The sequence below is a fragment of the Ambystoma mexicanum genome, chromosome 12 (genome assembly GCF_040938575.1).
Source record: "Ambystoma mexicanum isolate Mex_15411 chromosome 12, UKY_AmexF1_1, whole genome shotgun sequence".
Lineage (NCBI taxonomy): Eukaryota > Metazoa > Chordata > Amphibia > Caudata > Ambystomatidae > Ambystoma > Ambystoma mexicanum.
The window spans coordinates 904,189,233-904,205,583 of NC_090936.1; the positions used below are offsets into that span (position 1 = coordinate 904,189,233).

Sequence of the window (16,351 nt, forward strand, 5' to 3'; positions counted from 1 at the left end):
CAAGGATGCATCCAGATAAGTTCATTTAAAGATTGACGGGTCTCTGAAAATGCCTGTGTGGCATAGATAATGCTCAAGTGTTCAATCGCCCCTGGGCTGAACAAGGCTTGGCAATACCAGCCAGGTGGCATCAGCAAGGGTGGAGAATGCTGAATCCGGCCAATGATAGCACATTGATTTCCTACTTCCCGTGGTGGGTCATGACATTGGCCAAGCAGTATGGGCCAACCAAACGAGATTGCTTTGTCATCAATTTCTCCTGCTGTTACAGTTTTGAGGTAGTTCTACTTTCTTCAATAACTGTTATGATCTAGGCAGTCTGCCATGCCGACCTGGTGTTTTGTAAAGATATAAACATGATAGACTGGCAATCATATAGTAATATACATGGTCAGACACAAAGTCATGTGATACGTATTTACAGAAGTCATACTACATACTGAATCTCTGTATTCTGTATTATAGCACACATTAATCTTCACTATCCTTCTCATACAAACAAGGCACCTTTTAGGAGGCCTATTCTAGCCTTTTCTTTCTTCTACTGTAATCAGACTGCCATTTCCATTGTTTCTGCAGGATCCCACCAAATGTCCGAGACATTGTTTATTGTACGGGTGTTTCTTTGATGGATGAAGATGTGTGGGAGTTCATATGGATGAAGTTCCATTCTTCTACTGCAGTGTCCGAAAAGAAAATATTACTTGAAGCTTTGACCTGCAGCGATGACCGAAACCTGTTAAATAGGTAAGTGTTTTTAACATTATTTAAAATGTACGAATGACAAAAGTCTCCCTAATCATGCATGTTCTGCAAATCGTGGAGGATCTGAAGGGATGGTTGAGGTTTTAACGCCATGGTGTCTTACGCCAAAGCATATGAGTAAGGTCAATATCATTTTAGTTCTGTATTTAGCATATTTCTTAGAACATTATAAACATTATAAAAGGTATTTAAATGTTTCCCACCTGGTATGCATGTGCTTACTTATTGTAGAACCAAATTCTGGCCTATTGCACCATCAGAGAGTGATCTGATAATATAATTGAGTTAAACTACCACTCATTTGAGATATTTGAGTGAAATGTCCTTCTTGTTACACTTGATCACGTGTTAAGTTTACAAATCCTCTAGACTACATACACAAAATATACAATCCTAAGCATGCACAAAATCACAGGGATTGTAATACATTTATTTTGCACTATTTCACACGTGCCAGATCCACAGTTATTGGCTCTGGAGCAAATGTGTTGATGCCTGGAGCATATATGGGATACCCACATGCGATTCAAAGAAAGGTTCCCAAGGACATCTGTGATGCAATGACTTCTACACTGTAGGAGTACAAGGCTGAATAGAGGCTACATCGGCCACTCATCCCTCACACATCTACAAACCAACAGGGATCCTGATCATAAAGGTAAACAGGCACAAACAATCAAGTGATATATCTCCTTCACCTGATGTTGTAATATGGGCTGTGGGAAGGCTATATACTCAAAGAAGGGATACAAATGTGAGCCAAACATATGCAAAATACTGGTGATTCGAAGTTCAAGAGACTGACAAAATCCGAACCGGAGGGCCCCTTTGTTTTGAATGCAGTGAATGGTTTGAATTTATTAAAAGAGGGGTCCTTGCTGTTCCAGCGCTCAGAATGCTGTAAGACCCACTGTAGTGGTCTCTAGGACAATATGCATCCTTTCACACTCTGCTCTCCTAGCCAATTGAGGTTAGCAAGCAAATTGATCAGCCTTTGATCTCAGCAAGAGGCACCACCAATGTGCCATGGGAGAAGTTAGGGAGTAAAGTCTACCTCTGCCTTGGAGGATTCCTTCTTTCCCTCACTGGCTGAGGCCTTTGGAAAGATCAACCCTCCCAAAAGAGGTCCAAATACATTCTTCTGTGAGTCCGAAATTGTCCAAAACTGAATCAAAGACTGGGTGCGAAACCCCTATCTATTACAGGCAAAGTGCCACATGGGACTGGAGGAAAGCATACCTGGCTTGAGGGATTAAATCCATGTCCTTGTGTCAAGGGCCCCCTTGCCTCCCTAATGCATATCCAGAGTGCCTTGTTATGCAGGAAGTGAAGGGGACAGGAAGTAGTGGAAAGAAGCATAAAGGTAAGATGGAGGAACACTGCTTACAACCAACATGTCAGTCCTGGCTTTCCTAATTCCATCCATTTCTCAGCCTGCAGCCTCAAATGTTCTCTGGTGTGCATCTCTACTTAGTGTGAGGCAAGCCTCTGGTATGTACTTGACTCCAAGCCTCTGGTATGTACTTGACTATTTGAGGCCAGGCTCACAGGGTGTCTCCAGCTGGGAGATTCCAGGCCTGGCAAAGAGGGCATTACCGTCTCTATCAATGAATCAATAGAGGCCAATATCTTGCCCATTTTATCATTCTCCGGAATGCAGACGGGCAGGTGTCTGGTAGCTCAGTCTACTGAAGCAGTAGGGAACATGCGTACATTGTCTATTATTTGTCTATTATAGTATTGTTGTATGTGCATCATGTGTTAATGTTTTGTAAAAACGTAATTTGACTATTTACAATAAATAATAATAATAATAATAATAATAATAATAACAGCTGTACATGATGCTTTTGGTATGGCGTTTACTGAAAAAGGGGGTGTCTGGTTAGCAGATGGATTACCTCCATCATTTTAATATTAATACAGAGCAGAAGAGCTCTTGCTCTTACTACTTTGCCAAATGGCAACCTTTTATAGATTCTCAGAGATGATTCAGGCATATCCGGATCTGCTACTGTTCAAATATGTACACTTTTGCATATGAATTGTCTTGTTTCTCTTCCTCACCATGATCCTATTCGATGTTATTTCTTTAAGGGACAGGTGTTTCTGTGAGAGCATTATACACCATTTGTATTAAACACTAGGGAGCCAATGTTACATAGTATTTATTGTTATTAATCAATCATTATACATCTTGAGGGAAATATGAAATTAGCACAACATATGCTTTAATTATAACAATGACTGCACTCAAGGATAAGTCAGGGTTCAAAGAGCAAACCAATTATACCTCGGTAATGCCACTTCCATAAAAATAAGGTTGTCTTCCATGGAACTCAGATCCGCTAGTAGTTTAAAAACATGAATGTAAACCCTCAATAATCCAAGTTTATTACAATGTATCATTCAAAGGGTTATACAAACATGTTACCGCGCGCCTGCGTAAACAGGTGACATGTGTACCGCATGAGGAACATATGCACCTTACAGCCTAAAAGGACCTTGAATAAACAGAGGATGTACATTAAAAGAAAGCGACTTATTTGGTTTGACCAGTTCAACACCTGTGGATAAAGAACAAGGATTAATGGAGCAGCAAGCTTGGACCAAGACCAATACACTGGCTTGAATTGTTTAATGTTTCCAAAGCACTCCAGGTTGCTGTGAACATGCTTTTAAAGTGCTGCTCAGTCACTTGAAGCAATTACCCTTTTTCTCTGAAAACAGCTCAAAAGTTACCACGCAATAGTAGCAATTTGTCCGCCCTTTGTAACTATTTTTCTTAAAAGAAGTGTTGTTGCCTGTGCAACTCTCTCTTCCAATGGCATGTTGAAATAACCATCAGATAATGAAGCATCAGTCAACCAATGAGGCAATGCATTATAGAAATCCAATAATAGCCATTGAAATAAACATTTTGGAAGCGGAGTTATACAAACGGTTTGATGCACCTGGCACTATGAAAATATGCCATATCAGGTGCCAACCTAAGTTTTGTTCACGAATAACTATAAAAATGAACATCTCGCACGCACAAAATACTCCTGGGCCTCACAGGACACGTCAGTGTGCCAATGCTTGCCCATTCAAATGAGCGAACATCCCTTTGTGAACGCTTGCTACCAATGCTACAAGGACTGCTTTTGGTATTAAAGATGGGATTTCGTAGCGTGAATATGACTGTGCATTAGCCCTGTATTGTAGATATTTCCATGGGTATGTGTTAGTGCGAGTGCATGCGTCCATGTGTGTCTGGGATATCTTTAATGGGGTCTCCCGCCTCACATGCATCAATGAGCAGTTTGATAAATTATGAGAGGGCAAGTTGCAAAAAGATATTCTTTTTGAAGACATGGGGCCTCATTATAACTGTGCCGGCCCACTATCAATGGTGCTGGTAAGCCTACCAGCACTGTTTATACCAGACTGGCAGAGTAGAACTCTGTGGGCCAGGGTCAGACCTACCAGCGTTCTCACGGGAGTACCAGCACCGCTGTTAACGGTGCCGGTGCTCCCGTGTCCCCATTCCCATGGAGTCCTATTGGACTCCATGGGAATGGGGACTAACAAAATTACGGGTGCCTGACTTCTCGGCCACTGGACTTGGAATAGCCCAGTGGCACCGGGATATCAGGCGTGGGAATTCATTACAGGTCCGGAAGCTACCTGCTGGTTTAACCGGCACGGCTACTGACAGAACCGTAATGAGGCCCATGGACATGTAAGGGTGGTGTGCTCAATGGCATGCTTTACATACAGACACATGTATTGCTTTGGGTCGAGTGAGCCTTTTTTAGCAAAGCTTTTACATCTATGTTTCTGATGGCATGGTCATCTGATCATCTTATGCATACAGTTATAAAGTTATCAACAATAAACAGACAGAAGTTATGCATTAGTTTACCTATCCATATATTTTATAGGGTGGCAATAGCTGCTCTATAGTTAAGATGAGGCCTGCGTACATAGACTTTTCCCAACATGTATTGTTTATTTATTTTATTTATTTATTTATGTATATTGCGCCGGTTGCTCGCAAGCCTCGGGGTGCAGAAACATGGACGGGAAGTACAAACATACATTTAGGACATAGATGCGTAACAAGAAATGTGAGTACAGAGAAGGGCCTGATTAGATGATTGCAGATGAGTTAAATATGTAGGTTTTCACTTGTTTACGGAAGCGCATGTAATTTGCTTCAATTCTTACATGTGAAGGAAGGTTGTTTCACAGGCTAGCGGCTAAAATGGGGAAAGGTTTTCCTGAACCAAATTTGCGCTTGTGTATAGCCATGGTCAGAGGATCTGAGCGTTCTGCTAGGTACATACAGGTAGATCTTTGATTTTAAATAGGCTGGTGCTTGCCCGTGAATGCATCTGTGCACCAGTGTCAAAGCCTTGAATTGGACCCTGTCTTCAATTATTAACCAGTGTAGTTCTCTGATATGTGCGAATCTGTTTTTTTGCTTAATGATCCTCACTGCTTTGTTCTGAACAACTTGATAGCTGTGGAGACATTGGGCCTCATTCCGAGATTGGAGGTAGTCATGGCGCTATTTGTGCCATGACTGCCTCCAATAACCGGTCCGAGTCCGGTGTTGTTCAATGGGAACTTACGGTGTAGTCCGACCCTGGCGGGACCGGTAAGTCTCCATTGAACAAACCATTCCCATTCCCTTTTGAGCCCCCATAGGGCTCAATGGGAATGGGGAAGGCGCTATTTACCGGCCTGCTAATGGCAGGTCCGTAATTAGCGGCCTGGTCCCCTATCAGAACCCGTAAGGGAATTGTGTGGTCCGACCACATGTCCCTTACGGATGTGTGGTCGTATTGAGCATGGGCTCTGGTCCCCAATGAAGCTTCAAGCATCATTCCCAGTGTTTTGACTTTGCTCAGAACTTGTATTTGTGTATCTTTTATCTGGAACAAGCTTTAAGCTGGAGGTAATTTTGCTCTGGCAGGGTGAGAGCTAAATACCATAAGTTCTGTTTTTTTGCTGTTCAGGCACATCCAATTCCAGTAGACCATTGATGGTTGTTCGCTGTCTTTCTTGTAGTCCCCACTCAGTTAAATCACCAGCTGAGTATGATCAGCATAATTGGTGAAGAATGTATTAATGTGATCTAGGACTATGCAAAGGTATCTCAGGTATAGGTTGAATAGTAGGGGTGACATGCTAGCCCCTTGTGGGACTCCACATATAATTTCTTTTTCCAGGGAGAATTTGTCTCCACAGTGCACCCTAGAGATCCTGCTTTTTAGAAAGGACATTATCCAGCCGATCACTTCTACCGAGCAGTTGGTTGTTTTCTCTAGTGCTGTTTTGAGTAGAATGTGATCCAGCAGATCGAATGCTGCACTTAGATCACGAAGAATAAGAAGACCTGCCCTCCCCTTATCCATAATGCTAAGCATTTTAGTTTGTAGGTCGAGCATGGCGGTCTCTGTGCTGTGGGCTGGATGGAATCCCGATTGTTGATGGTGTAGGGATTCTGATGCTTCAATGTGGGCCTGAAGTTGCATGGTGGCTATCTTGTCCATGATCTGTAGGATGAAATTGCAATTCGTGATGGGCCTTAAGCTATTAAGGCCTCTTTGTTCTAAGTTGTGTTTCTTTACCAATGGTGTTACTGTGACGCTTTGTATAGCTTCTGCTACTGATTGATCTCTGAATGATGTGTTGATGATTTTGCTAATCAATTTTGACTCTCTGGGTGGAATTGAGTGAAATTTTACAGTGGTGCATGAGTAATGGTTAATTGGTGTTTAACTGTATTAAAAAATGCATCATGTAATAAGTAAAATGTACATTTACTGTTGCCCATGTTGAGCGCTTTATAAATTCAAATAAATAAATAAATAAAATAATGGTTGCTTAGCTTACTATAACTGGCACATTTTTGGGGGATTTGGGTTAAAGATTATTTTTTTACAGAATTTGATAGGTTTTCATTAGTGCAACTTAACCGTAAGTCCCTTTAACCAAGTTTTTCCCCTGAATTTCACAAGTTTTTACCAGTGCAACCTAATTTGCTACAACTTCCTAATATTATATTCACCCCCAATATAGCAGCATTTTCGGCCAATCTAGGACATTTGAAGTGAAAACAGTGCCATTCCCCAACTTCTATCAAGATTCTTAACACTTCTACTAACTTTCTACAACTTTTTACAAAATGTTTTGTTCACTGACATTCGTGAACATCTGCCATCACTGCAGACTTTCCGGACAGAGTCATGTGACCGTGTGCGCATGTGCAAAACGATGACATGTTTGCGAACCTGTTCGCGCTTCACGGATGGGTCTGTGCTCCGCAAACAGTGTGAAGTGCATTTTCTGTAATCTAGGAAGTTTTAAGCTGATATTGTACCCTTCCAAAGCTCCTACAACTATTCTTACTCATTTCCCCTCTGCAATCCAGGAGAGAGCATCTGCTTGGAGGAGTGTTGGCCCACCTGCTATTTAACTTCAAAAATGCATCGGCCATGGCCATCCCTCCCCCTCTTGGGCCACCACCACCAACACCATAACCATCACCACCTGGTAGAGGACCTGGACAAAGGAAAAGGTGCAACAATACAGAGGAGGATCAAGAGGACCAGGGAGATGAGATAAAGGAAATGCCTACGTCCAGCACCCAAAGAGAATCATGAGTGAGGTGTATCTTTAAGACCGTATGAGGAGTAAATTTGGTGTAAACCCATCCAGTAGTTTTAAAAAAATAGGCAAAAAGTAGGTACAAAAAAATAGTGATATCTGGGTCCCGTCTGAGAACTTATTTCATGATACGGAGTCCATGGATGCCTCTGGACCAATCAGAGAGCAGCGTGACATGCGCAGTCATCATACGCGGCCATTGATTGGATGGTGAAAAACGTGAGCTGTGTCATATTTTTGGAAACGGTTGCCATGTTGGTTTCGCAGACAGCCACTGGTGTCTGTGGATTGTGCAGTGAGCAATCTGGCCAATGGCAACACAAATAGTGTCATTAGGACTCCGGCAGAAAACCATGGTGCTATTAGCACCATGGTCGATGCCGGAGTCCGCCATGGCGGAATGGGGGATTACCACCCCATTCCATGGTTGGCGGAGCGGTAATTCCCCATGCCACCATGGCCCTTCCCCATTCCCATTTTTGCCCCATAGGGCATAATGGGAATGGGGAAGGCGGTAAGTACGGTACTGCAAATTCCGGTACCGTACTTACCTCAAGAGTCCCTTTGTGGGCCCCTACTTTAACGGCTGGTCTAGATCAGCCGTTAAGGTCGGGTCCCGCAAAGGGACCTCGTAGTAAGGCGTTAAGGGTTTAACGGCACAGACACCTTTTACGGCGCCGTTAACCCCTTAACGCCTGGGTCCTAATGAGGCCCATAGTAAAGTAATTTGTGTGCAGTAATTATAGGTACTGTAGGGGGAGTATACAGTATTTGTAATATGGTGGAATGATATAAATGAAGTGTATATGGTATGTATGACTGTGGTACAATTGAGGATGGTGTTTATGGAATATGTATTTGTTTGCTTGTGAACATAACAAATAGGATAATACTTGTTTTGGTTACTTAGTTGCATACACTAATAAAGCTGGAATCTCTGGTTCTTTTTCTGTAAAAAACAGTTTAATGTGTTAAGCATGATAGTTTAAAAGCTTTAATTGCATATCATTTTATTAATACATTAACTTTTTTCACCCTCATAAACAGTACATTCTATGTACTATGTTTGGTACAGCATTAGTGTGTGCTAGACTGTTTTTGTATTGACAGAAAATAATCATTGGGTCATTGGGGAAAAATCCATAGAGGATTTAAAAAACGATTATCATTATGTGAGTGTAAGTGTAATCATATGTTTGTTTGAAGTCTGTTGTAATCATGGGAATGTATAAAGTAGTTTTGTTACCTGTTTGCATGTTCTAACTATATTGTACTATACAAGAATTGTTGCAGTAAGAATAACTATGATGGTGTATTTGAAGTGTATTGCAATGAAGGGTATTTTAGAAGTAGTTAGATACCTGTTGGCATATTCTATTTTGGGTTTTAAAAGTACTATTTTAGATGTAGTTAGATACCTGTTAATATATTCTAACTGTTTATTGTACTTTAGTTTAGTGAGCACATTTAGGGAGAAGGAAAATTAAGTTGGCATTTAAATAGCGGTCAGGGTGCCCCTTTGCAAGAAAGAACACAACATGATAACCTGTTCTGTGGGAATGTACCCTCTCAGAGTCTGCAGCCACATGCTATAGATCACTGTACCTTTCACAAAGAAGGAATAACCATTTGCATATTAGTATTTTCCCCACCCATGTGAGCAGTCCAACACCGAAATGCCAGGCATCCTCCTTTGAACAAGAGTACCAACAGCAACCCTATACACATGTTTTGGCCTAGTAGGGCCTCATCATTGAGTTGTGCCTCTCTGAGCACATTGAGCAAGGGTCCATGTCTGGATAACTCTAGGTAATTTAGGGTGACTAACCCAAAGTTCCTTTTACATTCAAAAAGAGGTCAGGGCGCCCCTCTGCAAGAAAGAACACTGCATGATAACCTTTTCTGTGGGAATGTACCCACTCAGAGCCCACAGCCACATGTGTTAGCTCACTGTCACTGTCACTTGCACAAAAGAGGAATATCCATTTGCATATCAGTCTTTGTCCCGCCCACTCCAGCAGTCCAGCACAAAATGCTAGGCAATCGTCCTTTTAACAAGAATACCAACAGCAACTCCAGACACGTGTTTCGGCCTAGTTGGGCCTCATCATTGAGGTGGAGCTGTGCTTATCTGAGCACAGTGAGCAAGGGATCCATGTCTGGATAACCCTAGGTAACTTAGAGTGACCAACCCCAAGTTCATTTTACATTCAAAAAGAGGTCAGTGCGCCACTCTGCAAGAAAGAACACAGTGTGATAAACTGTTCTGTGGGAATGTATCCACTCAGAGTCTGCAGCCACATGTTTTAGCTCATTGCACCTTTCGCAATGGTGGAAATATCCATTTGCATGTCACTCATTGTTCCGCCCACTTGAGCAGTCCAACATCGAAATGCTCGGCAATCCTCCTTTGAACAAGAGTACCAACAGCAACCCCAGATATACATTTCAGCCTAGTAGGGCCTCATCAGTGAGATGGAGCTGTGCCTTGCTGAGCACAGTGAGCAAGGGGTCCATGTCTGGATAACCATAGGTAACTTAGGTGACCAACCCCAAGTTCCAATTACAGTATGCATTTATTATATGTGGTGGTAATGTTGGTGTATTCTAATTATTTTGGATTTTACAAGAAGTATTGCAGTAACAAGAACTGTGATGGCATATTTGAAGTGTATTACAATGAAGGGTATTTTTGAAGTAGTTAGATACCTGTTGGCTTATTCTAACTATCTTGGTGTTTAAAAGTACTGTAGTATTATGGATGTAGTTAGATACCCAATGGCTTATTCTAACTGTGTATTGTGCTACAGTTTGGTGTCTAAATGTGGGGTGAATGAATGTTAAGTAGGCATTTGTTAGATTTACTGGAAACCTATGTTTTGAAGTAACATAGGTGTTGTTACATTTAAACCAAGCAATTTTTTTTTGACATTTTCAGTATAGTGGCCTGAAGTGGCTGTAGCACCAGTGCAGTAGATTATGCCCACTGTTGTGAAAGTTTCCATGCCAGGAGATACTGGGCCATGTGCGATGCTAGTGCACTTACAGTTGTCTGTGTTACCATCTGCTTGTACCATAGAAGCATTAGTATCACATATTAGCCATTTGAGTTTATTTGTATGTTGGAACAATTGTCTGAATTACAAAAAGGGCATAAAATGCTATGATTTGTATTCTGCAGAAGCTGGTGAAATGGAATGGTTTCAGAATTTGGTATGGATACATGCACATATCGTTCCTTAGGGATGTGGTCTTATGAAACATGGTTGCAGAGTGCATGCATGTTTCCACGTGTATGAAATGTAGAAGGTTTGACTTATAGGGATGTTTTCGGTTTCCAGTACTTTCCTGCACAGTAATCCAATTCTTGCCTTATGCCTTAGACACTATAGATACTGTCAGGATTATCGTGGCATTTCTATGAAGGACAAGCATTTGCCAACACAACTGGTCCAAGTCGTTTAAGTAAATGTTGGGAACAATTAGTGATAATTGTAAGAGAAGATTGATTGCTACATTTGCATAGCAATTTACTCGAGTTGTGTTGCTAAATTTAAATGGGCCAGGGGGTTGTGCCTCTGTTTTCTTTGATGGGCCTGCAGTTGTTTTTTGAGCCAAGAAGATTGTCTCATTGTATTCTGATGGATGTGCTTTTGATTTTGGACAAGACAGTTTTGTGGATGTCTTATCTGATGGAGCAGCAGTTGTTCTTTGTTTCTTTAGGGGTATTGTTGGGAGATCTGCTATAGGGTCTATTTGTTTTCATTTTAAAGGTTTTATTTTTTGATGTACAGGGTGCATATCTAGACCATGAGAGTCCAGTGCATGCAGTGTGTTGTATTCTAGGATGCAAGGAATGTCTGCATTGACTTTTTATTGACTTTGCCTTGACTTTGTTTGCATCAAAGTTAACTAGGAACAGACTATTGAGTGTATGCAGATGCAAAAGTGCTATGTAACTCATACCTTCTTTAAAGACTGTGTTGCTAATGTCAATCAATTCGTGATCTAGAGTTAGACCTTGAGATTTGTGAACAGTGACAGCATATGCAGGAGATAGAGAGAAGTGTTCTCTTCGTACATACATGTCTTTGAAAAGTAGACATGTGTTATTGTGCAGCCCATTTTTTGTTATGTTGATATGTTTAGAAGCCAACAACTATACCAATTGTTCCATTGACTAAACCTTGTTCTATGTCAAAGATACGTTTTGAGAATTACTCTGCAGTTTAGACACAGTGTTAATACTTTTTCTAATCCAGATGTGTTGAAGATACATTTTTGCAGAGCTATTTAGTCATGTTTGCTTGTTAACACATAGCGAGTGTCATGCTGTGCACTTCTAATTTGTCTGTGGAGCTGATGTACAGTATGGGTTGCATTTCTTTTTCCAACATTGTATTGATGAATTGACTACAGCTTGCAAGGGTTGGCATTAAGGACATGCATTTTATATTTTGTTAAGTTCATTGTTCCATGACATCAGGAACAGATGTGTTTTGCCCATATAGCTCATGGATTAGTCTAGTAATTAAGATGGATTTTGCATCTTTAGTAAGCATGCCAGTTCTAATGGATTTTTTTAATTTTAGCATAGGTGAGATCTGCAGCCTAACACATGTTTTGAGTTAGTTCTCTGTAGCAAAAATATAGCCAGAGATTTACATTTACAATGCTGCCAAGAGTATTACGGCATTGTTTGTTTTCTAATGTTTTGAAAAAAGGTTGATATTTTACTGCTGTTAACTGTAAGCACTCTCTGAAAACAATAATGTGTTTTCCTCCAAACAGTTCTTCAACATGAGGTTGGAAACCACGCTTACTTCATCTATCAGAAGCACTTTAATTTGTTTGAGAATTATGCATACTTCGGTAGAAGCTTCTACTGATAATTTGTAGTATTTTATTTTGTTTTGGTGTTCTACTGGGAGTAGCAGTAGTGGGTGTAAAAGTACACCTCCTCTCTTGTAGGCAGCTAGTCCTGTGGGGGCTGTTACAACAGATGAAAGGTTGTTGTTTGTTAAGTCTTGTAGAAATGTGCTGATTATTTTAATTAAGAATGTTTTACCAGAACCAGCTTCACCACTTAAACGAGGAGCAGATGTTTATAATGTTTTACAGTTACAAGTTTTAGTTTCATGTTTAAAACCATGTTCAATTCTTTCAGTGACTTCTAGATACGTGGTGAGTTGTTCATTATTTAGCTGTGATTTGAGTACTGACAAATCTTCCTCAGATTGTTTAGATTGATATGTGGTATTTTCTACCTCAGTCATGGCTCCTTTTGCTTCATTTAAAATGAGTGGTTCTCCAAGTGGTTCTTGGGTTCCTGTAGGGCAAGGTTGACAGTCCTCATGAGTGTCTTTATCTAGTAGATCTTCGATGTCTTCCTCTTGTTGGCGTTAATTGTCCAACATTTCTTTGTATTGTTTGAAATTGACATTTGTTATACTGCTTTCGTTTGCTTTGAATGCAGTCATGGTCACCTAATCATTCTTCTTCTTTTCTCCAAGGTTTAAAAAGTTGCAGTAGGGTCATGTAATATATTCTCTATGTTTTAGATATTTAAATATTAACTTTATATGATTAATTAGGCTGGGTTTGGTAAGTTTCACTAGGCTTCCTTCACAAGTAGAGACTGAATATTTGCCAGTTGTCTCATCTGGTGTTACATTGTTTTTATAGTAGTTTTGGGCTATGTCGTACAGGTACATGTTTTCCAAAGCAGTACTTCTGTTTGGGTAGTATATAAATGCAATTGCTTTTTTAAATGTCATGGCTGTTGCAATCATTTGTGGCTATTGTTTCGATCTCATGATAGGATTTTAGTACTCTTTTTTTCAGGATGGAGCCGGACCAAGGTTAAGCCAGACAATGGGCCTCATTACAAGTTTGGCGGTAGCCTTGCCGGTAAAACCCGCAGGCTGATGCCAAACTTGCAATGTGATCCGGTGCCCACAAATGGGCAATTACCGGGTCATTATGGCCCTGCCGGACCCGGTAATTGCCCATTTGCAGGCGCTGGAAAAAATATGCTCCCCATTCCCATTCCCCCACAGGGCTGAATGGGAATGGGGATGTTGGATGCAACGGCACCATTTATAATGGTGCCAGTTCATCCGACATGCTGTGCTCGCGGGTGCCTTTCTACCCGCCAGGTCCGACCTGACAGGCAGAAAGGCACCTGTGAGCACAACTCATAGTTTTCCGGTCCGGGAACTACGGTACTGGCATGCTTACCAGCACCATATTTCCCGGACCGGCAAACTTATAATGAGGTCCAATGTATTCAGATTAAATGATCTGCTGCTTTGTAGCACCAGCATTCTCAGTGGGAGTGCATTTTTATACCGAAGCTGTGCAATTTTTGTGATAATGTTTTGTCAGAAGATATGTGATCCTAGAGTTCTTCTAGCTCTGTTTTCTCAGCTTTGGTGTGATAGGCTGTGACATTTCGTGTAACTCCAGTGGAATTGTCTGCGATTTATTGTATGTCTATATTTGCATTCGACAAGACGGCAATGATTGCATTGTAATAATTGATGTACTTGGATGCTTCGTCAATTCTAATGTTGTATGTGTTTTTAGGGGATTTGCCTGTATAACTGAAGACATCAAGCTATTTACTTGTTGTTTTTTGCAAACTGGTCTACGGAAGCCAAAGCAACATTTGGCATAGTATTTACCTTAGTTTTTACATCTACATCAGCAGTATTGACCACACTTGTGTTTTTGGAAGCGCAAGATTTCAGTACATAGGTCACTATCTGTGGTCTCTGAAGGGATGTTGCAGGTAATGTATTTTTCAATAAACTGTAAAACAATGGTATCACTGTCGTGCCATATTTGGGAGCATATTATATCCACAAAAGAATGTGGATGTGTGGTGCTCCTCTGGATTGATATTCTATTCTGCAAAAGAAGTGTTCCACTTCTCAGAGTCGAGGGGTAGTTTTATTGCAGATGAAGTGCAGCACGGCAATGAAGCGAAGGTTAATACCCTGATACATTGACAGCATCAGAGAATAAAGTTCTCCTTGTGTTTTTATATCGATTCCCTCTTTATTTTGGTTTGCAGTGCATAAAAAGTTGTGCTAATCATCCCATGCTTATTATGCACAACTTAAAGTAACAAACCATGTGGTTGGGCCTAGGTTCTTAGCATACAATATACGTCTGCATGACGTCAGAACCAGTATTCCTTTGTACCAATGTTTGCAAAGAGATTTGTGATACTTGACTGCAAAACCTCATCTTTGTTTATTCAATTTTTTTAAGCAGTTTGGTAGCAGACATGTTTAAAAAATCAGAGTCTGATTTAAATGTGTGTGCAACTCCATAATATAGAGTTGCTAGTTCACTTTCGAACAGGAAGTGGAAAATGTATGCTATATTTTTTCTGAATCTGGCGACTTCAGAATACATTCATAAAGGGTGACATTCTGATGCAGTTATTTATATGGATCTTTCATCATATCTTCCTCCTTTTGCTGTAAAGAGTAGAGGAAAATAACGTTCTTTACACTTTTCTCACATATGCTTACTGTGGATGCTTTGACTTGGCTCATTTGATATGTTTCTAATGCATCTTCTACCGTGTTTTTGAGGTGTAGTGGGTGGATTGTAAACTGGTCTAAGTTTTCGGCTGCAGTAACAGTATCTACATGTTCAAATTGGCCAATTGGTGGAGAATCATAAATTATTTCGGGGGATTTTCTTAGGCTTTCCTCTACGTTTCTATCTTTGTAGGATGGATTGTTTTCTTTGAGATATTGTAGGGCGTGTCTAAGTTTGTTGAAGTCGACCTGTTGTTGCCTAATTTCTTTGTCTTTTGTTGGTACACAATTATCTAGTACAATCAACGATTGATTGGCCGTCGTACTCCTAGAGTTTCTACATTTTCTTTAAGATCTAATGACAAATATATTACTTTGCCACAAATGCCTTTTAGTAACTCAGATGGAGGCAATTTGGCGGCTTTCAGTTGAATAGTAATAGCACGTGATGGCATCTGGTTATTGTCAAGCTTCGTATTGAAATATGAGCCAAATAGTGAGGGATCAGTTATTTTGTATTTATTTTCTGTTGTTAGATATGAAGCTAATTACAACCATTAGGATTCCTACTTGTCTTCTGTTTTGCAGGCCATATCTACTATATTTGTGTTCTTTTTATAAAAAGTTCTGCGACAACAGACACATACTTGGTCTGGTATTTCAGCAGATGTCTTTTGAAATGTAATCTTTCTTTTTCGTATGTGTTTGTTAGGAGGTTGATGTTTGTGAGGCTATACTTTTTAGTGTTGACTGGTTTTGTTTTGTTGAGTGAGGTTACTAGCTGTTTTCTTTTAATGTTGTCTATAAATTGTTTTAGAGGTGGATGGCTTGCCTTTATTCGTGTCTGCTCTATTGTTTCTTTGTTTTCTACAGAGTTGCTTTTTAGTAGCCATTTTGTTCTGTCTCTTGGGAAAAACGAAAGTTTGGGTTTGAAAGTTGTGGAATATGGATGCATATGTTGTGCATGGGTGTGTGGGTGTGATTGTAGCGATGAATAGAGAATGTGATTGTGTAGGCGGATGATAGGTGTATTTGGGAAGGTTGTAAGAGTAAGATTGTGTACAGGTTTGATGGGCTTGGGTTAGTGAGTAGGGGAGTGGTGGTGTGATTGAATAAGTAGGGACATTATGTGTTTTGAGTAAAACAGTGGTGTTTATAATAGTGGTGTTTAGATGTGAATAGAAAGCGTGTGAATATTGCAATATAATGGTAAGATTGAAAAAAAAGTTGATTCAAAAAAATACTCTAGGCTGATAAATAGAGAAAGCAAATTGTTAATATGGCATGCTATATTAATGTACTTTGTAGGATGTGAAGAGTGTTCTTTATCAGGTAGCGGTCAAGAGAGGTTGCTATTTAAGAAGGTAGGA

General features: G+C 40.4%; 1 protein-coding gene across 1 annotated transcript in view; it reads left to right on the forward strand.

Annotated features, from left to right (window-relative positions):
• The window catches only part of TRHDE (thyrotropin releasing hormone degrading enzyme), a 3,000,980-nt gene that overhangs the window by 2,703,069 nt on the left and 281,560 nt on the right, over nt 1-16,351 (forward strand). Inside the window, exon 16 of the mRNA XM_069629390.1 lies at nt 580-747. Within this exon, the coding sequence (XP_069485491.1) occupies nt 580-747 (168 nt within the window). The remainder of the gene's footprint in view (nt 1-579; nt 748-16,351) is intronic.